Source organism: Monodon monoceros, unplaced genomic scaffold (genome assembly GCF_005190385.1).
Source record: "Monodon monoceros isolate NGI ecotype Baffin Bay Population unplaced genomic scaffold, NGI_Narwhal_1 Super_Scaffold_2, whole genome shotgun sequence".
NCBI classification, from domain to species: domain Eukaryota; kingdom Metazoa; phylum Chordata; class Mammalia; order Artiodactyla; family Monodontidae; genus Monodon; species Monodon monoceros.
Window position 1 is genome coordinate 90763991 of NW_021703776.1, and position 27964 is coordinate 90791954.

At 42.6% G+C, this 27964-nt stretch overlaps 1 protein-coding gene across 5 annotated transcripts in view; it reads left to right on the plus strand.

The window, feature by feature from the left end:
* LOC114901424 (putative RNA-binding protein Luc7-like 2) overlaps window positions 1–11493 on the plus strand; it is a 57114-nt gene extending 45621 nt beyond the window's left edge. For 2 of the 5 annotated variants that reach the window (XM_029233120.1, XM_029233119.1), the window contains exons 7-10: window positions 614–705; window positions 2888–2917; window positions 6380–6571; window positions 10210–11366. In XM_029233120.1, coding sequence (XP_029088953.1) covers window positions 614–705; window positions 2888–2917; window positions 6380–6571; window positions 10210–10387 — 492 coding nt within the window. In that variant the 3' untranslated portion in view covers window positions 10388–11366. Of the gene's footprint in view, window positions 1–613; window positions 706–2887; window positions 2918–6379; window positions 6672–10209 lie in introns of all 5 variants that reach the window. The other 3 variants (XR_003795127.1, XM_029233118.1, XM_029233117.1) reach the window with 3 other exon arrangements.
* Window positions 11494–27964: the final 16471 nt, after the last annotated feature.

Below are 27964 nucleotides of genomic sequence, written 5' to 3' on the forward strand. Positions count from 1 at the left end.
CATAGTTTGACATTTAAAATAATGTGGAATCAGAATCACCTAGACACGTCTCCATATTTGTAGTTAACTGTGAGCTCGTCTCAGTATTTGGAGTAGCTAGGATGACCTTGGGTAAAGTTTTTGAAATTACAAAAAGAGTTTCACTATAGCAAATGATTGTTTGGATTGAAGTTAAAACTCAAAAATGGTACCTAATTGGGAACCTTTGCAAATATAGACCTAGCAACAGAACTGTTTAGCATTTCACTGGTACTTTTTAAAAGCAGCAGCCTCAGGATTGTAACTAGAAGTCGACAGAAAACATTTCTATATTGGAAATCTTTAAAGAGTTTAGAATTCAGAAGACGTTAAGAGGAGAAAAATCTCGTGAAAGTGACTTTGAAATATTAAGAAGTCATGGAGAAACATGAAATTTTATATGGAAGGGGGGGAAAGAGTTTGGAAACCAGACTTGTAAGCTTAATGATTATACCTGGCAAAACTTCAAAATGAATTCTTATTAAAAACTTTTTAATGTTAGATATGGTAAAGTTTAGGATAATGCTCACTAAGAATGGGCCCAGTAAATAATGCTTCTCATTTAGTATTATTTGAACTGTCATTGTTTTTTAAGAGAGTTGTAGCTGAGAAGCAGGAGAAAAGAAACCAGGAACGCCTGAAAAGAAGAGAAGAAAGGGAGAGAGAAGAAAGGGAGAAGCTGAGGAGGTATGGAGTAATTGAGTAGTCCAAGTATCTGAAGTTGAACATCCCTGGTTCTAAAAAGAGATGTGATTATACAAGGTTGTAGATGTTAATAAATCTGGACATGAGAAATTTCTGTTTACTCTTAAAAATATTACCATGTGAAACAATGTTTATTCAAGTATGTTAACTTACGGCTGTTTAAGTTAAGGAGATTTCCTTCAAAATGTATGGAAGAGGGAATAATGATTGCTTCACATCTGTATGTTTAGTAAGATATATAACAAGGCCCTTTTCTAGCCCTCTGATTTTCATAATGGGCTAGCTTTGTACCAGGCTGGCATGGAACCATTTTATGATATATACCTGTTGATAGAAGGTTTGGGTATTTTTTTGTCCGCTTCTTTCATTGATTATTTTACATTGTACTTCGATTCTGTATTTCTTCAGTTTAGGAGCTATAAACTGTTAAAATTTTTATTCGTTTATTAATAGCTAAATGTGCACAATTCTTTTTATATTGACATTAGTTGATAAAATCATATTCTTCATATTTAGAATGTTTACATGTTCTGGGTCACTTTTACCCATTGGCAGCAAGTTGTGTGGCATCATGTTTATAAATTCAGCAATTTTCAGATGGGAGGGGTATGCCACAAAACATTTACCTGTAGTTCTAACTTAATAGTGTTCCCTTAATTGTATTACATATCTCTGAAATTTAAGTACCTTCTCTTCAGCAGATGTCCCTAAATTAATTAAAATCTTTGATAATACAGGACTAGGTTATGTCAGCTTCTTTCAAGCTTTGATCCTGTTACACTCAGTCTATTTCAAGACATTTAAACTGACTTCATTTGTGTTACATGGCTTGTAACAGGTAATCTTTTTGCACTGTAATGACAAAACAGAACAAAGCTACATATGGACATGTTCCTGTTTAGAGGAACTGCTGTCATTCTTCCGTTGATATATATGTTCTTCATTTACTGGTAAATTTTACCTCAGAGCTTTATCTCTGTTCTCTTTTGTATATACTAAGTTTCTGTGGAAATATTGCCCAGTGTTGTAATATTTAAGACAATATGAATGGTATTTGAAATCTCAGTTTAAGCTAAAATTCAACAGAATATAGTGCCACTAGTATAAACTATTGAACTGAGGTGATAGTCAAATGAGAAACAAAATTCTTTGCAGGACTACATTTTCACATATGTAAAGTTAATGAGAAAGTACATCACATCTTACTCCTTTAATGGCAGATTGCCTTTAACATTAGTTATAAAATGTTAACACTGTTTCAGAAATGGACCTAAGTATGGAAGATGAGGAAATTACTAGTAAGTAGAAAATGACACACAAAATGGGATTCCACCTATGGTATTGCAAAGGATAATGATAAAAGTTACTGTCACTTGATGCTTATTATGTGTCAGCCACTGCACTAAGAATTTACCTATATTCATCTAATACTTGAAAGCCCCCTGTGAAATTGTTATTACTATCCCTCTTTTGCAAATGACAGACTAAGCTGAGGGAAGATACATAATCTGCCCAGGCCACATAGATAGTGAGTGATGGAAACAGTTAAGATTTACATCAGGCTGAATCCGAAGTCATGCTGCAACCATGGTATATATTCTCCACCAAAAACCCCCTGTGACTGACTTCCTAGTAACCGTAACGTTAGCTATTACTATCTGTTGAGCTTTAATTATGTGCTAGGAAATATGAAGAGTACTTTATATAAGAGTATTGTGTGTCATATTAAGAAACATTGTATGATTGAATTGAGTGTTCTAGGGATTATAGTGTGAGGTGATAATTACAAAGTATTGTCTCACAGATCAGAAATTTTATTCTGTTCCCAGAGGGAAAGAAGAAATGACAGAGATAAAAATAATGAATTTTTTCCAGGCTAGGAGGTGGTTTTTGGAGATATAGTGAGTTGTGTTGTGTTTTAGTCTTCTAGGAGCATATTCTTTTCTTCAGAGCCAGGTAGCCTAGTTAAGGGGTATGCCAAAGTGGGGAAGTCTGTAAAGTTTGTGGTGCCTTTTGGAAAAATTTGTGTACATACATGCAAGCCTTATATTTATAAAACTAATATAAAAATTAGAAATGAGGATGTAATTTTAACAGTACATTGTACCTTTTCTTCCTTTTTTATAGTTACTTTTCTAAAAATAGATTTTTTTTTTTTTTTTAGGTCTCGATCACATAGCAAGAATCCTAAAAGGTAGGTATTAATACAAGATAAGTTGTGAAGCTGTGTTTTCCAAAGGTAGTTTTTATAGATTAAGTATCTTTCTTAAAATGAATGAGAATTAATTAGTACTCTTAATTCTTTTGTAGCTCACATTTGAGCAGTGTCATTTGAGAAGTTGGTCAGAAGATACTCATGAGCTACAGTTTAGTTTTATCAGAGTAAAATCACAGAGTGCCCTGGAGTTATAGAGAAAGCTAAAAATATTTCAGAATATTTTATTAAAATCTTCTTTAGAAGCTCAGAGTAAACATGTGACGGGATTTATTTTTAAAAATCAGTTTGGGTCGCACATGTAAGAAACACATGCTGAGAGGTTGTACCTGTTCAAAATGTAAGTAGTTGGATACATTTTGAATGAGGGAATCCATGGTGAGTTAATTAAGGGGGAAATGAAAATGTTTGTTTGCACCCAATCTAGACTTTGAGTTTATTACTTCTCCCCTTGTACAGTGATCCCAAAAAGCTTTAAAGGGGCATTTTTTAAATGCCCCTTTAAATAGAAAGAGGACAAGATAACACTTTGTTTTGACCTTTGGCACTAATACTTGTGGGCTTTGAAGCTTTTTTTTTTAAATACAGTTTTTACTAGTTTCTGACAATTTTTCTCTTTCTAAGGTGAGGAAACATGGTGCACTTCATCCTTCTTAGTTCTTCACTTGCTGTTCTCTCATTCCTGTTTTGAGCCTTTTTTTTTTTTTTTTAATAAATTTATTTTTGGCTGGGTTGGGTCTTCGTTGCTGCGCGCGGGCTGCTCTTCGTTGTGATGTGTGGGCTTCTCATTGTGGTGGCTTCTCTTTGTTGCGGAGCACGGGCTCTAGGCGTGTGGGCTTCAGTAGTTGTGGCATGCGGGCTCAGTAGTTGTGGCTCTTGGGCTCTAGAGCACAGGTTCAGTAGTTGTGGCGCACGGGCTTAGTTGCTCGGCAGCATGTGGGAACTTCCCAGACCAGGGCTCAAACCCGTGTCCCCTGCATTGGCAGGTGGATTCTTAACCACTGCGTCACCAGGGAAGTCCCCTGAGCCTTTCTCAAATGAGTCCATGCCTACGCAGAGTGCCCTTTCTCATTTTTTTCAAATCCTACCATTCCTTATTCAAATCACATCTTCTTTTTTGAAACCTTCTGAGTATTCTTGACTCTAAAGAGTGACTGTTTCCCAAGAACTTTTTCCCTGTAAACTAGAGCATTTGTTGTTATGAAAGAAAAACCTTATGTTTCTATTAGATGTCCCTTACTACTTTTTAGCATCTTTCAATGGTATTTCTGCTTTAAAACACTAAAAAACTAAGGCATGAAACAGGACCAGTTGTGTCAGCTAACTTGTATTGTTGAGTTTTTCAGTCCAGGATGAGAAGTAGAAATATTAAATGACGATACTGTTCTTTTTTACCGGTTGGTTAATGCAAGCTTCTCCCTTTGTTGAAGAGAGATTTAAACTCTTTGTACATAGAACATCTTTAGATATTCAGGCCAGAAATTTAATTTCTACTCTAGTCCAAGCCACTTCTTACCTCACTGTTTACAATAGCCTCTTAAGCAATTTCTTAATTTCTGTTGTCCATTTTCCTTCGCCTCAGTCTGTTTTTTACACATCAGCCAGAATGAGTTCTTTAAAAAGTGAAATAAATCATATCAGCCCTGTCTTCAAACCCTCTAAAGGTCTTCCATTTCATTCATAGAAGTTGAAATCCTCACCATGGCTTTATAGAGTGATCGATGTGCCCTAGGGTAGGTACAGTTTATTTCTTGTCTCAGCATATTTATTAATAGCTCCCCCTTTCCCTCTGTATAATTTAATGTTGAGAGCATCCTGGTTTGAGTGACAAAGTACTTGGTCATCCTGCTTGTTTAGACTCCTGATATTACTCTGCCTTGCTAATTTCATTGCAGCCAAAAGGGTTTCTTCTCTTCTTTTGACATGTTGAACTTTCTCTCACCTTAGGGCCTTTGCACCCATGTTCCCTCTACCTGAAGCAGTCTTCTCTGAGCTGGCTGATGAGCTGATTTCCTTACTTCATTTCATCTTTGCTTAAATGTGATTTTATAAGAAAAGCCTTTCCTGCCTATTCGATACAAAAGATGACCACCTCCTTTCGTTCTACATTTTTACCCTTCTTTATTCCCTGACCTATCTTTATTTACTGCCTACGTATCTGTGTAGGCCTCGTTCCGGAGTATAAGCTCCCTGAGGTTAAGGACTGTATTTGCTGCTCAGTCTCCCCAGTTCCTAGAGCAGCGCAGTAGGCACCCAGTAAACGGTGTTACTAGACAACTAGTAAAATGAAATTACGCGCTGGGGGAAATAATTTGTTATAATAGCTCAAAGTGAGTGATAAAATATCATTTGATAAAACTTGTATGGAATGAATATTATCTTTTCCCTCTTTTTCTTTTCAGAAATATTTAATTGTGAAAGTACTCTATTTAGCTGTGGTTGTTACATCGTCTGAATAATGTGCTTTTGAACTTACTCTTCTCATAATTTGATTAAATACCTCATTCTTTAAAGTGACTTAAAATTTTTAAAAGAGCTTTACTGAGGTTTAATTTACACTCCATACCATAAGTTTACCCATTTAAGTGTGCTGATTAATGACTTTCAGTAAATTTAAAGTTGTACAGCTGTCACAACCCAGTTTAGAATGTTTCCATCACTTTGAAAGTGGCTGTTAACAAAATTCATACCTTTCTTCCCCGTTGTTTTCCCTCAAATGTTTTACATCCTCTATATATGCCATCCTCATCCTGGCCGCAGACACAATACACAAGTTAGTTTTTTCCTTCTCTGTACACCTACAAAAAGTAAATACTTTTTTTTTTTTTGCAGTTAAAGTTCTCTAAAATGATTTATGCATGTTAATTTTTTCCTCCCAAATAAATTATGTACTACTTGAATAGAGAACTGTCTTAACTGTTTACACTGACAAGGCACATTGTGGGCATTTAAACTTATTTCAATGGTCATGTAACCTTTTCAATTTAGCAAGTTAGTAACTTTATCCTAAACAATATTCTTTATCATGTGTCTCCTTTCTGTCCATGTTCACCAGGTACATACTTTGTTTCTAAAGTGTACTAAAAATCTTGGAAGTTTAAATGAAATTGTCCTTAAAGCATCTAGATAATACAATCCCTGGCATGTAGTAGTGTTACAGATTGTTTCCTTCGTAAAAAATATTACTGATGTAAATTTATACAACACTGATTGACCTCTGAGAACTACTGTTTAATTTTTTTTTTACTGTTTAATTTTTATTTCAAAATTCTAGTATGTAGTTATTAATATACCAGCAATTCATTTTAGCATAGATTTAGCTGATTTGAAATTGTATTGGCGTTAAATAAGGCTACTGAGGGATAGTTTCTCTTTAAAGAGGAGGCTTTAGTAATGAGAAGTGTAATGCCAACAAAGCTAAAAACTAACTATCTTTTGTAGATCCAGGTCCAGAGAGCATCGCAGACATAGGTCTCGCTCCATGTCACGGGAACGGAAAAGGAGAACTCGATCCAAATCCCGGGAGAAACGCCATCGCCACAGGTCCCGCTCCAGCAGCCGTAGCCGCAGCCGCAGCCACCAGAGAAGTGGGCACAGTTCTAGAGACAGGAGCAGAGAGCGATCCAGGAGGAGGTACTGAGGTCCATAGGAGGATATGGAACTACCTTTACAGTTTAGACTTGGAATACTGGTGGTTTGAACTTGGCATCTGCTAATTTGTACACATTTGTGTGTGAGTGTATAACATTTTTTTTCCTGAATATATGGGTAGTTCAGAAAGAATATACTTATGAGCAAGAGTAAGAAATTGGAACCAGTATGTGCAGAGGTTATTGCTTTTCTCTGCTTAGTGTGTCTTGGGAAAAAGTACTTTATGGACAAATAATTTTAGGTACCAGTACTGTTAGCGCGCTTTTCCAGTATGTATTGGTGAATTAGGGACTCTGAGAAGTCCTTTCATTAAGAGTTGTCTGATTTACTGTTTTCTGAACTTCTTTGAGCTGGCGTACTTTTTCAGAGCAGACATTCAGTATATTCTTGTTTATTCTGCACTATAGATACGCATTGTTATATACAGTTAGTTGGGCAGGGCAGGTTCAGAATTTTAAAGGAAGTTAGACGTCATTGGCATGAAAATTCAAAACGTGCAAGGAGAGCAGACCCAGGGTGAGGTATGTTTTTAAGGACTTGAATATCTAATCAGGACAAAGGATTAGAATGTGGTGGAGCCTTAAGCACTCATGGTCTGTATGGACCAAGCTCCCCAAACTTCTCAGGTCCCATTATGGCCCTTAAGCCAGGTCATTTCTATGGAACAGAAACATTTTTTGAGTGCCTAGTATCTACTAAGCTTAAGTTTTCTGTGGATTACTCCACATAAAGTCCGTGATAAATTTTTAACAGCTTTCTGCAGATTTTGGTTTTTTTGCCCCCTCAGCTAGCCATTCCCCGAAACTGCTCACAAACTGCGTTGGATATAATAGGCTCTTTTATTTATTCCTTATATTCTTGCCTTGTTCCAAGTAGGTTCCCTCCCCCACCCCCAGCTTTACTGAGGCATAATTGACAAAGTAAGTTGTAAGACATGTGAAGTGGGCATTGTGGTAATTTGCTCTACATATACATTGTGAAAGGATTCCTTCCATCTAGTTAATTAACACCTCCATCACCTTACATATATTTTTATTGTTTTTGGTGAGAACATTTAAGTTCCACTCTTAGAAAACCAAGTAGTTCTTCAGGAGACTTTAAATCAGTAATAATTGTATACCTTCTACTGTATTAAAAAAAATAAGTATAATGTAGTTGAGCAGCTTTATTCAAGTGAGTTAGGACACAGGACTAATAACATCTTTGACAATAATGAGCACTGACAAAGTGCTAAACTGGATATCAGAGTAAATAATACAGGAGCTTAGATGAGGGAAGTACCAGAGTAACAACAACAACAACAAAAATGGCTTCAGGGAATAGCCTAAAACCTAGAGTGGGTATAATCCGATAGATAAAACCAGGTAGGAAAAATATTCTGGGTATTATAGGCAAATGCAGAGAATGAGCAGGGAATTGATGAGGGCAGAGCTCCGCATGGTGTGAATTCTAGGCCACTTATCTCATTCTTAAAACTAGGCATACAGTACAGTGTCCAGAAAAATACATTTAAAACAATTCTTCAGGAATCTTACCTGCACTGTAAATTTTAAGAATCATTTTGCTGGTTGATAGGTCTAGATAATTTCTCTTGTCAGCTTGGCTACCTGTCATTTTTTCTGATGTCTCTGAACTCTTAAATGTCGTTTTTGGTGGTAGGGATGGAGAGAGGGGCATGAAGTCTCCTCTTCTGGGACCTAGTCCCTGAGGTTTCCTCTGTTAATCAAGACATATAGGAAATTTTTCCACCATACCACCTGACACCCCTCATCTAGTATTTTCAGCATGTTGCTAATAAAGAGGATTATTTTTGTAAAATTATTTCTGTTCCCAAGAGCACTTCTAATCTTGATACTCAAATTACTTTTTCAAAGCAATATTTTGTTTTTTGCCAAAAATTAGCAGACCATTGCTACTACCATCTACAGTTACTGTATAAAAGAGAATATCAAGTTATTCCTACATAGTAGTTGAGTTTAAATTTCAAGGTAAGCCCCAGTTAAAGGTCTTTTATAACTTGCCATTCTCCTGCTCCAACTGTGAGATACTGGTCTCCAATATAAGTAGATTCTCCTTATGGCCTTTCCGGGTAACAGTTACCCTTGGTAAATGAGGACCGTTTGCATTTTTCTGCTGCGTTCAGACACATCCAGTGCAGACTTCAGAGTCAGACTACTTGGATGAAAGTGGCCTTGGCCGAATTATCTGATTACCCCTCCTGTCTTTCCTTATCTACTTAGTAGAAGGGTGCCTGCTTCGTCAGGATATTGATAGTTTGAGTGAAATACTGAGTGAAAACTGCTTCTGTAATAAGGACACTGTAATCTCTGGCAGAATACTAGTTGATACTTACAGTTTGTTCTTATTTCTCTGGGACTTACCAGCAATGCGTGTCCTTATTCTTGGGCATCATCTCAATCGTCTCTCTTCATATTCCATTCCTACAAAGACATGGATAGGAATGTGCACTGTATGATTTAACACATTATTTTTAAATTAAGCTTATTAAAACCTTAGTTAAGTAGAATGCCAGAAGTGGACATTTAATCTTTCAATCTTTTTGGTTTAATTCTTTTTAACTGTATTTCTAAAACTGGGTAGTAGGGTAGTACTTTTTCCCCTGCCTTAGAAGTTGAAAGTATTACTTAATCAGACCTCAGATCCTAATTCTGAATGTGGGTTAAGTGAGAGAATTATGTAAAAGTACCATGTCACCCGTGAAGAACCAAATAAATGTAATATGTTACTGATTTATTCTAGATGTTGAAGGTATAGAAGATTCCATATTAATTCTGATCCCCTAATGTCCTTTGGGTTTCCTTTTGATTGAATCTCTGGTATGAGCTTATTACCTTTCTTCTTAACTTGGGTATGGGAATGGAAAGGTGGTATTAAACAGTTACAGTTAATCAAGGTTTATTACAGTGTGATCATCTTTCTCTGTATTTTTTTCTGTCGGTTGAATGAGCTAACTCCGCAGGAATAAAGCAGAGTTTTAAATAATAAATGGTTGCTCAAAGCCATATCATTGAGTAGTTCTCTTACCTGAGTGTTGGCAAACTGTTGCCTGCAGGCCAAATGTGGCTCCACAGCCTGTTTTTATACCGCCAGGGAGCTATGGATGATGGTTTTTATATTAAGGGGTTGACAAAAAGAAAAGGAAGAGTATACCACACTCACATGACCTGCAACACCTAAAATATTTATCCCTCTGGGCAGACAGCAAAGAGGAGAGGGTTCCTGACCCCTGTCCTAAGCCACTGATTTCCATCTGATTGGGAATCTACATTCTATTGTATATTCTTAAAACATTGGATAACATCTTTAAGGTATTGTCTAGATATTATTTTTATATTAATTATGTTTGCTGTGAACTGGAGAAGCTTTAGGGTTGCCTCGAAGATAATGAGAATGTCCTGTAAATCATTTGGTTTTTGACCCTTAGCTGTTTGTCTTCATCCATCTCCTTGTTTTAGTACCCTTGTCAAATACAGTAGTGCTCTCTTCTTGGATGCATTCTGTATAGCTTCAGCTAATCAGTACCTTAATATTTATCCGATTCTTTCATTTGGATTTTGGGTTTCCCAACACATTTTGCTCCTCAAATTAATATTTTTCAGATCCTCAAAAGAGAGATTCAGAGAACAAGACTTAGCATCACGTGACAGAGACAGGAATTCAAGAGACAGATCACCTCGTGACAGAGATCGAAAAGATAAGAAGCGGTCCTATGAGAGCGCTAATGGCAGATCAGAAGACAGGAGGAGCTCTGAAGAGCGCGAAGCAGGGGAGATATAATTAGCTGTGTACATATCCTCAATCCTTAAGCTTCCTCTGGAGTTACATACTATTGTTTAGTTTACAGCTGTTCAGGGTGACACAGTGAGCAGTTCCAGACACCGATCCAGCTAGGCTTAGGTGTATAGCATCTAACTCGATCTGAACTTGTTTTCTTTGATGAAGCCTAAAACTACATCCATAGTTTCTGGTGAACTTGTAATACACTTCTGAAAGTACAGTTTTATATAATAAGATGCTGATGTCTTTATTCTTTCTAGTAGGAGTGATAGTGAATGAATTGTGTAATACTTGCCTTGGGATTTTTTGAACATTTGTAAAATGCTGTCTTCCTTTCTCGTCCAAAAAAAAACAGAAACTTTGGGAATTTCTTTTTAATCCTTCTTCCTTTGACTCCGTATCCCCTGATACCTCTACCCTCTAACTGTAAGAGAAAGGGGTGCAGGGAAGCAGTATAACTTCTGTTCTAAGGTTCTATTCCCATTATTAATTACTAGCTTACAGTTCAGAACGTTTATACTGGAATGTGTGCTGGAGAAATTTAAAGTACCGGGAGTTCTGTTTGTCTAACGGTGCCTATTTTAGAGTGGGAGGTTGAACAGCTGTTGCATTACATGCTTTGCTTTTTTATTGAAATTCTGAAATCAAACATGTCTTGATTTTTCTGTTCTATTGAATAGCTATGTTCAGGATGTTTTGAGATGGGGGGTGGGGGCAGGGACTCTTTCATAAGCACTTCTTGTTTTATTTTGTGTGTGTGGAGTATAAAGATTACACCCTTATTGTAAAAAATAATAAAATGAAAATCACCACCACCATTAAACTGTAACTTGTCTAGTAAATTGTCACTAGAACTACTTGCTGTGGCCATTTCTATTCTGTTACTAATAGTGCCTTACTGTGCAAGGCACCAAAGGAAATAAATATATACTTACAGATGCAAGATGAATTGTTGCTCCGCCTGGGCCCTTGCTGGCTATATTCCAGCTACTTCAGGACTGTAACAACCGCTGTAGAGAAGGACCAGACCTGCAGAAGAAGTTTGAGTTTATTTGTTTTGTTTTTCTTCACATTGAGCAAATTGAAGTAAAAACATGGTGTAACCAGTGTGATGAGACTAACGATTTCCGCACTGAAGAGCTATATGCCCACTCGTGTTTAAACAGTAGTTAAAACTTGAGACTCTTGAAAAACAAGAATATGATGAAGTAAGGGTCTGTGAGTGAGTATGGTCAAGATCCTCTCAAGGACTGTTTCTGTCTTTAGTTCCGTAAGTTTTAACAAATTTGATGTGACAGGAACGTAAGCCTCAGAAACTGAAACTAATCATTTTAAGTGACATCAGATTTACATCTAAAGGGGACAGACCTCACGTTCCCAGTTTACCAAGTTGTGCCTCATTAAATGAGGTGTTCCTGCCATATTTGGTTCCACACATTTAGTTCATACAAAGTTTTATCGGAGGCCCAGCTGCATCAGTACCCATTTATTTTTGGTTGCTCAGAAATTGTTGTCTCCTTTGTTCCTAGTGGCCTGTGCTGGCCTCTTCACTCCTTAAAAGCACTTTAGACTTAGTACCTCAGGGTGTGGAATGAGGGCCAAAAGGTAGGTGCAAGGAAGGCTGTCTGGAACCTGACCCACCATAGTGATATGTGTGGAGTTAAATACCACATATATCTAAGTGGCCACCAACAAACAGGTCAGCAATAGCCAGTGAAGGACATCATCATCATGCAGGGGCTGGGGGCCGTGGCAGGTCACCTCACCTGCATGTTCCTGAACTGAATAACCCCATTTTATTAGTAGTAGTATTTTTTTTTTTTTTTTTTTTTGCGGTACGCGGGCCTCTCACTGCTGCGGCCTCTCCCGTTGCGGAGCACAGGCTCCGGACGCGCAGGCTCAGCGGCCATGGCTCACGGGCCCAGCCGCTCCGCGGCATGTGGGATCTTCCCGGACCGGGGCACGCACCCGCGTCCCCTGCATCGGCAGGCGGGCTCTCAACCACTGCACCACCAGGGAAGCTCTGAATAACCCCATTTTAAAAGATCCTTTTAGAACAATTCTGTGGCTTAGATACTGCTAGTATTTGTTTTTGTTTTTAACTTATTTGGCTGCATTGGGTCTTCGTTGCTGTGCACAGGCTTTCTCTAGTTGTGGCGAGCAGGGCCTACTCTTCGTTGCAGTGCACAGGCTTCTCATTGCAGTGGCTTCTCTTGTTGCAGAGCACAGGCTCTAGGCACGCAGGCTTCAGGAGTTGTGGCTTGTGGGCTCTAGAGCTCAGGAGTTGTGGCGCACGGGCTTAGTTGCTCTGCAGCATGTGGGATATTCCTGGAGCAGGGCTCCAACCCGTGTCCCCTGCACTGGCAGGTGGATTCTTAACCACTGCGCCACCAGGGAAGTCCCACCGCTCGTATTTGGGCTTCAGAGTAAATGTACATTTTTGGTAGTCATCCTTGAGCCAGGGTAACCATTCTGAGTTAGAATAACCCTAAAGTCTCTCTCATACACAATTTGGTATTTTTTTGTTATCTTTAGAGAAAGTTTAGTCACATTTACAAGAACACTTGATCCTCTGGGGATGTTATGCTAAGTATTTTCCTTCAATAAGACCCTCATTTTAGGGACTTACGGTGACGCAGTGGATAACAATTGGCCTGCCAATGCAGGGGACGCGGGTTTGATTGCTGGTCCGGGAAGATCCCACATGCCGAGGAGCAGCTAAGCCCGTGCGCCACAACTACTGAGCCTGCGTGCCACAACTACTGAGCCCACCTGCCACAACTACTGAAGCCCACACGCTTAGAGCCTGTGCACCGCAACAAGAGAAGCCACCACAAGGAGAACCCTGTGCACTGCAACAAAGAATAGCCCCTGCTCTCCAAAACTAGAGGAAGGCTGCACACAGCAACAAAGACCCAACACAGCCAAAAATTAAAAAAAAAAAAAGATTTAATTTTATTTAAGACCCTCATTTTACTGTCAGCAAGCATTTTCCCCAAAGCTGCATTGCTGAGCTGTATCAACAGTATCAACTCAAAAGAAAAAACCCTGCATTTGTAAGGAGACTTGTTTTTTCCCAGTAAGACTTTCTTACCTTTATGATAAAAAGTTAAACCTTAGTTTTAGGGTTGATTTATCAAGTTCCTGGTATTTTTACCCTCCAGAGTTCCATTTTAAGAGCCTACTTTCATATACAATTTCATAACAGCTTTCAACATTAGCCCTTTGAGCCAGAGCCCAGCATGCATTACAGTTTTGTCATTCAAGGTAGTAATCTGTCATTCATTGTGGCAAATGTAATTTGTCATTCAGTATGGTACCTTTTCAAAAGGGTAGTGTTAGGTAACAGCCCATCACTGTAAGTTTTTATAAACAAATGTTGGTGATGGTTTAAAATCGTAAGTACTTACAGGGTTTAACATTAGAGATCCAAGTAAATATTACATAACTTAATAAAAGTATGCACATTTAAGGTAGATACTCAACTAAGAACAGGTACAGCTATGCAGATTGTTAAGCCATTGAAACATACCCCTCAGCTGGTAATTAGCTGCTGCCCTGAGCTTCCTGCGTGCCTCCCCTGCCCCCAAACCATCCTCGCATCTCTTAGGTTTAGGTCTGGTGCAGCTGAGAATCTTCAGAACCTTGATCTGGCACAATATGCTATACTGATACTTTGGGGGGAAATTTCTTGTCTGTTTTTCCTATCTGGGAAAAAAGCTATTTACATCCATTATTCATTATACCTTGACTACTGGTATTCAGATTTTCCCAGGGCATAAATAATGCAATAAATACTAAGTTGTTCTTTCTTTTCATTACCTGCTGCAATTTGAAAAGAAAAAAATCTCACCTTCAGCAGAGTTGGGAAAGGCAGGAGAGGGCTGAGAACAGGGGTTTGATGGCAGAGGCAGACTGAGGGGGGCTAGGCATGGGACTACCAGTAGAGTGGTGCTGGGGCCACAGGTGAGCAGGGCTCTGTGAGGTACTGGGGGCAGCAGATGTTTCAGAACTGTGAGGTGTACCTACATGTTCTCCAAGTACCAGCAGAAACCAGGATGTCAGAGGTTTTGGGTCTACAAGCACACCTAGGGTCAGACCAAACTACGTGCCAGCATGGCAGGGTTCCGGCTGAAAGCGAGGCATTCAGACGCACAGAACTGGGCTCTCAGTCAAGGATCCAGCAAGGTGAGGCCACATAGGAAGTGCCAGCACCAGAACCTACAGATGATGCTTTGGGAGAGGCTCCTAGGGTCCCAAACACAATGCACTCCTTTACTTGGATACTGTTGGGTGCTTGTAACACAAGATCCAACTCAAACAGCCCTACACAAGGAAGGGTCTGTTGGCTCACATGATTGAGTTCCATGTGACACCTTCATTCTCAGGTTAGCACAGAGCCAGATATCCAGATGAAGAGAAACTGTTACCAAACCAGGTTCATCTTGCCTGACATTCAGGGAACTGAAACGCTGAGATTCCAAGATTTGAGACAAAGAGAGGATGTCTTTGCAAGTTAGCCGAGGTAGGAGATGGGAGAACCGATCTCAAGCCTGCCTCCCTGAAGGCAAGGGGCTCTCAGGGTAGTGATGGGATGATGAATAAAGAAGCAGGGTGGCATGCTCTTGGATTGGAAAAATTAATATTGTTAAAATGGCCATACTACCCAAAGCATTCTGCAGACTTAATGCTATCCCTATCAAATTACCCATAACATCTTCCACAGAACTAGAACAAATAATCCTAAAATTCATACGGAACCATTAAAAGACCAAGAATTGCCAAAGCAATCCTGAAGAAAAAAAAGGAGGTAGGGCTTCCCTGGTGGCGCAGTGGTTGAGAGTCCGCCTGCCAATGCAGGGGACACGGGTTCGTGCCCCGGTCGGGGAGGATCCCGCATGCACCGGAGCGGCTGGGCCCGTGAGCCATGGCCGCTGAACCTGTGTGTCCGGAGCCTGTGCTCCGCAATGGGAGAGGCCACAACAGTGAGAGGCCCACGTAACACACACACACACACACACACAAAAGCAGGAGGCATAACCCTCCCAGTCTTCAGACACTACTACAAAGCTACAGTAATCAAAACAGTGTGGTATTGGCGCAAAAGCAGACATGGATCAATGGAACAGAATAGAGCCCAGAAATAAACCCAAACACCTACGGTCAATTAATCTTCGACAAAGGAGGCAAGAATATACAATGGGAAGAAGACAGTCTCCTCAGCAAGTGGTGTTAGGAAAACTGGACAGCCACATGTAAATCAATGAGGTTAGAACACACCCTCTCACCATTACACAAAAATAAACTCAAAATGGCTTAATGACTTAAACAAGACATGACACCATAAAACGCCTAGAAGAGAACATAAGCAAAATATTCTCTGACATAAACCCTACCAGTATTTTTTTAGGTCTCCCAAGGCAGTAGCAATAAAACCGAAAATAAAGGAATAGGACCTACTCAAACTTACAAGCTTTTGCACAGCAAAGGAAACCATAAACAAAACGAAAAGACAACCTACAGAATGGGAGAAAACACTTGCAAACAATGTGACCGACAAGGGTTTAATTTCCAAACTATACAAACAAGTCATACAACTCAAAAGCAAACAACCCAATCGAAAAATGGGCAGAAAACCTAAATAGACATTTATCCAAAAGAGACATACAGATGGCCAACAGGCACATGAAAAGATTCTCAACATTGCTAATTTAATATTAGAGAAATGCAAATCAAAACTGTAATGAGGTATCACCTCACACCAGTCAGAATGGCCGTCATTAAAAAGTCGACAAATAGGGCTTCCCTGGTGGCGCAGTGGATGAGAGTCCGCCTGCCGATGGAGGGGACATGGGTTCGTGCCCCGGTCCGGGAAGATCCCACATGCCGCGGAGCGGCTGGGCCCGTGAGCCATGGCCGCTGAGCCTGCGCGTCCGGAGCCTGTGCTCCGCAACGGGAGAGAGGCCACTACAGCTAGAGGCCCACGTACCTCAAAAAAAAAAAAAGTTGACAAATAACAAATGCTGCAGAAAGTGTGGAAAAAAGAAAAGGCTCCTACACTGTTGGTGGGAATGTAAGCTGTTGCAGCTACCGTGCAAAACAGTATGGAGGTTCCTTAGAAAAATAAAAATAAAATTACAATATGATCCAGCAATCCCACTCCTGGGCATATATCCAGACAAAACTATAATTCAAAAACTACATGCACCCCTATGTTTATAGCAGCACTATTCACAATAGCCAAGACATGGAAACAACCTAAGTGTCCATGAATGGATAAAGAAAATGTGGTACATACACATACAATGGAGTATTACTCAGCCATAAAAAAGAATGAAATAATGCCAATTGCAGTAACATGGATGCAACTAGAGATTATCATACTAAGAGAAGTTAGAGAAAGATGAATACCATCTATCACTTATGTGTGGAATCTAAAATATGACACAAATGAACCTATTTATGAAACAGAAGCACGGACATAGAACACACTTGTGGTTGCCGGGGTGAGGGGGTTGGGGGAGGGATGGAGTGGGAGGTTGGGGTGAGGAGATGTGAGCTTTCTGTTTGGTTTTTCTTTTCGGTTGTGCTGCATGGCTTTTGGGATCTTGGTTCCCCGACCAGGGATCGAACCCAGGCCCCCTGCAGTGGAAGCACCGAGTCCCAACCACTGGACCTCCAGGGAGTTCCCCGTAAGCTTTTATACAGAGAATGAGTAAACAACAAGGTCCTACTCTATAGCACAGAGGACTATATTCAATATTGGATGATAAACCATAATGGAAAAGAATATAAAAAATGTACGTGTATAACTTAATCACTGTGCTGTACCGCAGTAATTAACACATTGTAAAATCAACTATACTTCAATTAAAAAAAGGGGGGCGGCTTGTGTGTGGCGTGTGGGGAAAGGTGATTGGGAGAAGGCGCGGGAATCATTCTGCGCAGGCGTAACTAAGCTATAAGCCTCTGTAGTTTGGGAAAGTCACCGAGCAGGCACCCACGCATGCTCAGCTGGAGGGTGGGCGGTCCTAACCAGCCTTAACCGGCTCAGCTGCAGTAGATGCAGTTGAGAGTCCAAGTTCCTGGGAAATAATTCACGCACACATCTTATTGTTCAGGCTACGGGCCTTAGAAGATATGCAAGTATTAAAACAACCTTGATCAGTGAAGGCAGGTGAAGTGGATTTGATTAACCCTCATGCACTGTTTCGGTCCCCCAAATATTTTGATCATTCCTCAATCTTTTTTTATAACTTTAAAAAAAATAAAGCATTAAAAAATTTTTAATTTTTGTTTTTATTGGCCGCACTGAGTGTGTGGGATCTTAGTTCCCCAAACAGGGATTGCACCCTCGCCCCCAGCAGTGGAATCGCGTTTTCTTAACCACTGGACCATCCGGCAAGTCCCTCGTTCCTCAGTCTCGAGGGAAGAATGGCAATGCCCGCCCTGGATACTTCCTGCTGATAAAGCGTGTAAACCTAACAAGGACTTGAGTAATGAAACTGTTTAGTGCTCATTTGAAAATATTCTCTTGCTCCTGATCAAGTTAACATTTTGATCCCAATAAGCAAATGGCACCTATGTGGCAGCTGTCACAGCATTCATAGGCCCGAGGTTGGTAATCAAAACCAAAAAGATGTACCTTCGCAGGGGTGGGGAGCACACAGAATGCCAGACATATTGATAAACTACCCACGTCAAGCCAGGGATCTGTGACCTACCTTTACCTATTAGAGTGTCTCGATCATTACCAGTTGGGCTGAAACACTTCGATATTAAATATGGAAGGGACATGGGCTGGGAAAAGTAAGTACGATTGCTACAATATCCTGACCAAGTGGACTCTTGAAGGGGGAAGACACCCAGGATGGTTTTATCTGAGGACACGAGGAGAGGACCAAATTTCAGCTAAGTCAAAAAACAGAGGATGGGAAATTCTGTTGATTAGCCTAACCTGATGTTACATCTGAGGGCTTTTTATCCTAAGTATCAGTGAAGGTAGGGGGTGGTTGAAAAACTGATGACAGGCATAACCAAGGGGGTCAGCATGGTCAAATACAAAAAAAGGTTTTGGGTGACATATGCAACAGGTAGAAAGGTTACCTGCTTTTGCCAGAGTCTGAGAAAGCCTAATCATTGAATCGTCCTTCCAAGCCTGGGAGGTCAGAAATACAGAGGAGACAAAAGACATCATTCTGGTAACCTAACACGTTATTTAAGTAACTTGCCTTCTGAAGAATTTTACTTAACCAAAGCCAACGCTGCAGCAGTCTTGTTCACCTTATTTTCTTTCTCACAACTTAAGATCTGCTAGGGGTTCACTTGCCCACTCGGAGAAGTCAATGTCGGGAGTCTGGAACCAGCTGAGGTTTGGATGATGATCCAGGGTGCGGTTTCCCTTCTGCAGCACAGTCTCTATTTCCCGTCACGTTCCTCAGAAGGTCCAGTCCATTGAGGATTGAGCTGGTCCTCCGGATGTTTATCCTTTCAAGATTTCAGTCTAGAGGTTCCTCGTCTCCTCCCTTAAGAGCTCCCTAAAGGGGTTTTGCTACAAGTCCAAAGTTGGGGATCCAAATGCAGCAGAACCCAGACATTCCCAGGAGTCCTGTAATTAAATTGTCTCCTGGTAGTAGGAGCTGCAACCCTGGCTGCAGCTTCCCTTCCATCAGGGAGCAAGGCTCTCTGTCCATGTGAGAGTTCAAAACCCAAATGTTTAACAGAGGGCTGAGAAGTCTATGCCTTTTTCTTGGACACCTTATAGCCTCGTTCGACCAACAAGTTCATAGCCAAAACCGTATTTTGGTCTGAGATGTCCTTTGTCTTACTAGCAATCAAAGATCATCCACATACTGGAGCAGGGCTCCCTCGTTTAGTTGAAGTTCCCTCAACTCTTTTGCCCGGATTTCTCCAAATATTGTGGGCAAATTTTTAAATCACCTTCTGCAGTGTCCCTTTGGGAATGGCTGTAGGCTATCCTTTTGGGGGTTGGAGCAATAAAGCCTGCAACGCGCAAGCCTGCTCTGGTGGTACTTTCATGTCCATTTGTCCAGGTGCAAAGATAACCCTGGTATTTAGTAAGTCTCGTATAGAAAGCTGCCTCAGTAAATTCCCTGGTGGTCCAGAGGTTAGGTCCTTGGCGCTTTCACTGCCAAGGGCCAGGGTTCACTCCCTGATTGGGGAACTAAGATCCCGCAAACTATGCGACCAAAACAACAACAACAACATAGAAAGCCGCTTCAGGTGAGGCTTCCCCATCTGACAGTCTAGCAGCTGGAGACCAGGCTTTTTCACGTTCTCTCCAGACACCTCAGTTACAAACACAGTCTCAAAAGAAAGTGTAGAAAGCTGGATATTTAAAACAGAGTAAGTGGGGGACTTCCCTGGTGGCACAGTGGTTAAGAATCCCCCTGCCAATACAGGGGACATGGGTTCGATCCCTGGTCCGGGAAGATCCCACGTGTTGCACAGCAACTAAGCCCCTGTGCCACAACTACTGAGCCTGCGCTCTAGGGCCCGCGTGTTGCAACTGCTGAGCCCCTGTGCTGCAACTACCGAAGCCCACGCACCTAGAGCCTGTACTCCGCAGCAAGAGAAGCCACCGCAATGAGAAGCCCGCGCACCGCAACGAAGAGTAGCCCCGGCTCACCACATCTAGAGAAAGCCCACGCACAGCAATGAAGACCCAATGCAGCCAAATATAATAATAAAACAGTAAGTGACCCCTGTATTGATCAGAAAGTCCAAAAGTTGATTTCTTACTGTCCTAGTCACGTGGGGTTCTGTATGTGAGATATTGATGGACTTGGCAGGATTAAGGGGAGCCCCTGGGTCCCTATCGTTCTCAGTTAGCTCAGCCATCTGATGTGCCACTTGTTTACCTTCTTCCAGAGTCTTCCTTAGGATGGCACAGTCTCTTTTCCAGGGTCCCTCCTGTTTGCAATATTCACGGTGGTAGAAATCCCACTATTGATTGCCCAGTTCGAGTAGAAGCTTAGGCCTCCTACCTTTTGCCAAGTCCCTCGTAGGGTCCTCAGGCGGCTCTTCCCTGTGTAAGGCAGCCGCCAGCAGAGTGGCCTGTTGTTTCATTCCCTTGTTCCCTTTTCTCCTGAGCCTGGTCCCTGCCATTGGAAACTGAAGGCAATCTCAACAGGTTGAGACTCGGCATTCCAAGAGCACCTTCTGTTTCTTCTGTATATTGGCGGGGCGGGGGGAACCTGACCAATAAAAGTCATATTAACCATATTTAAATTCTCTGGGGCCTCAGAGTCTGTATCTGTATAATGCCTCTAAGCTTTAGAGACCCATACTAGAAACTCTGAAAGAGCCTCATTTGGGTTCCCTTTTACCTCTTGTACTTTATTAAAGCTTCTTTGGGCATCCCTCTTTGAAATCCCGCAAGAATACAATCTCAATCATACTCGAGTTTTGGCCTATGCCCAACATTCACATCCCAATTAGGATCCCCTGTTGATAGAGCCACGCTCCCAGCATCCCCTACCGCCTGCCAGGGGTGTCTACATGAAGCACATCTGCCTCCTCCCAAGCTTTATCCAGCACCATCCTATGTTCTTCTGAAGTGAGAAGGGTATTTAATAAATTTGAACATCTGCCCAGGTCAGGTTTGGAGTTTTAAAAAAAAGGTGAGAAAAGGTATTTCCATTCTCTTTGGGTCATCTCTGTAAGTTGGCATAGTGCTCTTACAATTAAATAAATCTGAAGTTGAAAGTGGGAGTGGACCCAGATCAACCCCATCGGCTGCCCGGTCTCAGCATTCACACCCCCAGTGGGGACTTGCCTTGCTGGATATTGCCCCACCTGAGTTTGGGTAGCTCCCTGGCCAAATCCAGCAGCAGGTATGAGAAGGGGGAGCTCACTCCTATTTCTCGACCCTCAGAGACCAGAGGGGCCCAAGCCAGAGGCTGTGGCTCAGAGAGTGGAAACGAAAGGGCAACAGCCCCCATGATATAGGGTCAACGGCAAATCATCCTCCTCTGAAATAGCATGAAGCAAAACAGGTTTCCTTCCTTCCCTTCCTGTTGGGCCATAACCTTACATCTTCTTTGCATAGGTTTATTCTGATACAAACATTGTATCTAAAGGTACTTCATCCCATGTTTTTTCTCATTTACAAAATGAATCTAGTTGCAGAATTATATTGTAAATTCAGGATCCACTTACAGGCCATTTTGCTCAGGAGACTAAAGGATATTATGGCCATGCAGTGTTACCAAAAAAAATACCATCACTTTCTTTTCCATGGATTCATAACTGAACGTCTCCCAATTTTGGAAAATACAGCCTAGAGGGCTGCAAGGGGGAACTGAATTAACCTTTCCCATTTTGAAGGGGCTTTGCTTCCAGGTGGTCACAATAATGAAGTCTTTCTAAGGGTCCTTGCCACCATCACCAAGCTCAATCCCCAGCAGTCAAAGCTTAACAACGGAAACAATCAGACACAGAGGGACACAAACAAGACCAACGACAAAAACCCCGGGCCTCTAACCCAGGTAGAGTAACTCAGCGCCTGTAACCTTTTATATTGTCGGCCAGAATCCCTCCAGGTAGGCAGGCCCCCAGCCCACGATCTGGTCAGGATTATCGGACAATTTAAGCACAGTTGGATTTCTTTAACGTAGTTACTCACCCACAAGATGTCTTCCAAACCCAAAACCGTCCGCTGCAAAATGAAATGTCGGTGGCACCTGGCAGGGGAAATTTGGGGACGGTCGTGGAACAAATGGACCAGGCAGCTGCTTGGACCTTTCCACGTGCTCTCTGTACCAGCAAGGGGCTAAAAAGCACCAAGCAAAAGGTCCATCTGAACTTCCTCTCCTGCCCGGCTCGCCAAACTTTACCCAACCAGGTTTATCGTGCCCGTCGCACAGCAAACCAAACGCTGAGACGCCAAAGTTTGGGGCAAAGAGTGGGGAGGGAGGGAGGGAGGGAGGGAGAGAGAGAGAAGAGAGAGAGAAGAGAGAGAGAAGAGAGAGAGAAGAGAGAGAGAAGAGAGAGAGAAGAGAGAAGAGAGAGAGAAGAGAGAGAGAAGAGAGAGAGAAGAGAGAGAAGAGAGAGGGGAGAGAGAGAGGCGAACAAACCTCAGATCTCAAATTTGCCTCTGGGAAAGCGAGCGGCTCAGGGTATTTATAGGATGGCAAAGAAAGAAGCAGGGCGCGTGAGGGGTGGGGCTTGTGGGGAACGGTGATTGGAAAAAGGTGCAGGAATCATCCTTCTGCGCAGGCGTAACTAAGCTACAGGCTTCTGCACATGTGAAAGGTCACAGAGCTGACATCCATGTGTGACCCCTGGAGGGTGGGTGATCCTATCCAGCCTTAACCGGCTCATCTGAGACTCCAAGTTCCTGGACAGTAACTCAGGCAAAAAACATCTTCATGTTTAGGCTACGTGCTGTTTGGGGGACACGCAAGTGTTAAAACGACCTCAATTACCTCAATTACCGGAGGCAGGTGGAATGGATTTGACTCATCATCACGCACCGTTTCAATACCATCGCATCCTGTGTCTGTAAAGAGCATGGCAAGCTTTTCTCACCTCTGGGGCCCGGTTGGGGTGTGTTCCCATTTGGAACAGAGTTAGTGACATCCCTGACTGGCTTAGGCCTGGGCTCCAGAACCAAACAATGGCCAGGGGACTGGGACTGCGCCACCAGCATGTTTGGCTTAGATGTGTCAGGTCTGCCTCCCAAGTTATCCCTGCTCACCTCCACCCCCAAACTGGGGTCACCGTCAGACCACACGGCTGCTCCACAGTCAGCGCAGGAGGTCGGAGCAGATAAGGGAGAACCCCCAACATCCCCAATGACTCCTTTGCCTGAACACCCACCCTCGTGCTGGCAGCCAGGCCAAGTGCTGGGAATGGACCTTGTTCTCTGCATCCTCCCACAAACCTGGCGCAGAAACACAACCGATGTTCAACGAACGTGGAGTGAATTATTGACATACATTGACCCACCTGATCTCACTTGATTTGTGCATCACTGTGGTACTGGTGGGAGCTGTATCCTATCACGCCCATTTTACGGAGGGAACAGAGCGAAGCCAAGGTCACGACAAAGTTGCCCAACATCTCTTTGCTCCTGAGCCTGAGGCTGTTCCTGGCATGGCGTTGTGAATGGTATGTCCCAGGAGGGAACAACAAAGGCGCAGATGAACGGTATCATTTCTAAAACCTTTTTATATAGCCTTATTTGACTTTTATACTATCTCTAAAGCTGGGAATAACAGAGGAGACGCCCATGTTTATCCAAATTTGGATATATGAGTTACATGTTTTAGCTCCCTGAATTTTTTCTTTTTGAGAAAGTTTGGTGCAAATTACTTGAAATCAATGTTAAGCTCTATCAGGTAATGAAATGTGAATCACAAACTACTCCTGTCAAAAATGTTTATATTGTAAAAAAGAATGTGTGTATATACATGTATAATTGAATCACTTTGCTGTACAGCAGAAATGAACACAACATTTTAAGTCAACTATACTTCAACAATAGCGAAAACAATTTTTTTCAATGTTTATATTGAGTCGAAGCCTCATTTCAGTTTACAGGAAAATGAGACACATTCGAGATATTAGTCACTCTACAAGACTGGCCTGGTCTTTTCAAAAAGTCCATGTTACAGGGAAGAAGTTCCAGGTTGAAAGAGACTCAAGTGAGAACCCCTAACAGTGCTTAAACCCTGACTGGACCTTTGTTTAAATTAATGGAGCAACTAGGGAAGTTGGAGCACAGATTGAATATGAACTTAATTTCATTAAGTGTAATGGCAGAATTGAAACTATGTAGAAGAATATTCTTATTTTTAGGAGATGTGTGCTGAAGTATTTAGGGGTGAGGTGTCTTCATGTCTGCAACTCATTTTCAAATGGTTTGACAGTTTTGTACATACAGACATAGAGTAAATGTGGCAAAATGTTAACAGTTGTTAGATCTAGGTAGAGAGCAGCTGGGTGTTTGTCATGTCATTTTTTGCAACTCTGTATTTTGAAAATTTTCACAAAGTTGGGGGGAGATCTTAGATTTCTCCATTTGTATCATCACTTTTAAAATGCTCTGTCCTGGTGGGCATATGCATCTTTTAGGCAGGCTCTCCAAATACGGTCTCTGGACCATCAGTAGGAGAATCACAAAAGAAAATATACGAATGGCCACGAGCACCTGAAAAGAAGTTAACATCGGTCGTCAAGAAAGTGCAAATGAGGGCTTCCCTGGTGGCGCAGTGGTTGAGAGTCTGCCTGCTAATGCAGGAGACACGGGTTCGAGCCCTGGTCTGGGAGGATCCCGCATGCCGCAGAGCGGCTTAGGCCCGTGAGCCACAACGACTGAGCCTGCGCGTCTGGAGCCTGTGCTCCGCAATAGGAGAGGCCGCGATAGTGAGAGGCCCGCGCACCGCGATGAAGAGTGGCCCCCGCTTGCCACAACTAGAGAAAGCCCTCGCACAGAAACGAAGACCCAACACGGCTAAAATAAGTAAATAATTAAAAAAAAAAAAGAAAAAAAAAAGAAAGTGCAAATGAAAACCACACTGAGACACCACCGCACACGCACTAGAATGTCTAAACGCGAAAAGGCTGGCAACACCGAATGCTGATGTGGAGCTACCGGAACTCTGGTACGTTACTGGTGGGTCTGTAAAATGGAGCAGCGACTTTGGAAGACACGTTGGCAGTTTCTTACAAATTAAACACATCCTTACCATACAACCCAGTAATCCTACTCCGAGGCACTCAAGAAAATTGACAAGCCTACGTCCACACACAGACTGATAATCCGAATGTCCACAGCATTGTATTCATAAAAGCTCCAAACTGGAGACAACCGCAGTATCACCCACTAGAGAGAAGATAAACAGATTGTGATCTGTCTCTACAAAGAAAGGAACTATTACCGCTACCTGGGGCAACCTGAACAAGTCTTTAAAACCTTGGGCTAAGCTAAAGAAGCAGACACAAAAGAGTACGTTTAATTACTATTCTGTAAAATCCTAGAACAAGCTAAAGATAATTTGTAGACACAGAATGCAAATTTGCCTGGGGTTGGAGATCAGGGAGAAGAGAACATTGACCACAAAGGGACACGAGGGAACTATCTGGAGTGTTGGAACTACTCCACATCTTGATTGGCAGTGGTTACACGGGTGCCAACAGTTGTCAAAAGGTACTCCTGAGATGGATGCATTTTCTTACCTCAGTGAAGTTGACAAAATATCTACACACTATTTTTTTTTCCCCTGGGGGCAATACGGGCTCTTTTAGACAGCGTTTCTCAAAATGTGGTTTGCAGACTGTCTGCATCAGAATTACCAGAAAAGCTGGTAAAAACCTGACTTGGGGGTCGCTCCCTGTGCCCAGTCTCAGGATGAGGTGTGTGCTCCACACAGGTGACTCTTCCACAAACGAGCTGTCCATAGCTGTAACCTCGGAGGCCGCTGTGAGCTGCTGGGCCAGCCTGTGTCAGAGGCAGTTCTCCAAAGCTCCATAAAACAAACCGGTACTGGGGGCAACGTTATTAGTGTGGATTTCAGACAACAGCAGTTGGCAGTGCCTGGTGGAAAAAGAAACTAGAAAAATTACGCAGAGGAATTCCACGCAGACCAGCCTGCTGTGGAACCTTTCCAGCTTCCATTTAGCAGAAAGGGAAAGACACGCTCTGAAGGTGAGGCGAGGCTGCAACTTGTGAAAATGTACCTCGGTGAAAGAAATAATGACAGGTTATAAGAAAAGGCAGTCACAGGAATGCTTCCTGAAGCTCGTCGTTCTCAAACCAGGCTGCACGTCAGAATCTTTTGGACCTTGCAAAAAATATAATTTCTCTTTTTATCGAAGTAGTACATGAATATGGGTATTTAAAAAAAGTGAATATGGTTTTATGTTAATAGAACTAAAGGCGGTATATTAAGAAAAAGAAGAAAAACCTCACTACTCCTGTAACCTCGCTCCTGCTCCTTGGAGATAGGCATTTAAGTGTTTTAACCTTAGGGATGTAGCTTGATGAATTTTTACGTATGTACCCAGCTCCACCCAGATCAAGATCTAGAGCATTCCAGCACCCCTGAATATTCCCTGGTCCCCCTGCCCAGTTAATACTCCTCCCCCCTGACCAAGATAACTACTGTCCTGACTTCTATCGGCATCAGATTAGTTTTAAGGCAACCACTTTAAATGATTTTTGCCATTCCTTCCAGTATTTGTCTCCATATTTCTAAATAATAAGTGCACACTGCTATTCCTTCGTTTGTCAACTTTGGACAGGAACTAGGAGCTTCCTACTTCGGCAGGTCAAAGGTCACTCTCTTACTCCCCTTCCCCACCAACTGAAGCTGAAAAACTCTCTGATTTCCAGGCCCCAGCATCACACCACCCACGCTGGGCACCTGGATCTTTTAAGCTCCACAGGCGATTCTAAACAGCGCCGAGCCCAGAGGGCCCCAAGCCGGTGGCCCTGAAGCTGACGTTAAACCAGCCTGACACCACCAGACACGGACGTTCGCCGAGAAGGGCTTTGAAGCGAGTTCAACCTGAACATGTCATCAAGCTCTGGGGTTAATCTGTAGTTGAAATAAGAAGAAAGCCATGAGAAACACGAGAGTGCGTCTAAGATTTTTATTGCCTGTCAGGTGTGCTCTTAGCACTCTCCATCCCTTTCTCCCGGGCAGCCCCGCACTCTGTACAAGCTCTTAGTGCAAATGGACCAGTAAAGGTTTCTCTGAGGAGCTCGGACACCTGGCCTGCCTTTAAAGAGGAAGGCTGGTTTGCACATGATTGGCACCACGACCAGAGGCTGGTACAGTCAGTCTCCTGTCCTTTGAGGAAGTCTCTCCAGGCTGGAGGCTAAGCAAACCCTCCCCCCACCTTGCTGCCACTCCCTCCAGGCCGGAGGCCCTTCACTGAACCTCAGTGGGAGACACCTTCAGGCTGGGGTCCTCACAGTTGTGGCAGGAAGAGCAGCCTCACGCCTCCCCACATTTCTGATTTCCTTTCTCCCTCGGACCCCAAGCTTTGTGGTGGCTTCGCCGGCCAAGAGGGGGTGTGTCCTCTCTGCGTCCTCCCAGCCTTGGGCATCAGCTGGCCGGACGCCCCGCCAGTCCCACACACCAGTTACCGCAAAGAACCTTACTCTCTGCCAACCCCCGGGGTGGGGACAGGACCCTCCTTCCTCTCTCCTCCGGGGTGGCCACGTCTCGCGCGCTGCCCTCCGGACGCTGTCGGTGTGCGTGGCCGCCTGGAAGTGGCCTTTGTAGCAATAATGTCATCGCTGCCAAATCCCAAGGCCACGAAATGGCAGACTCACTTCCTGGGCTCGATGAGAAGCCAGGTTGGGATCACCTGTGACCGTTCATCCTTTTTGTCCCTCTAGGCCTGAAAGGGTGCACACCTGTGACTAGGCAGGTAAGTGGGAGAATGAGAAGTGGCCGTTTTAATGAGGGAGAAACTGAGGCTCAGAAGGAAAAACCCAAAACCAAAAAAACCCACAAGGTCACAGAACAAATCCGCTTCAGCAGCTGGACACTCAAACGGGCGCTCAGCCGCGGGGCCGCAGAACGTCTCCTTCCCCGCGGA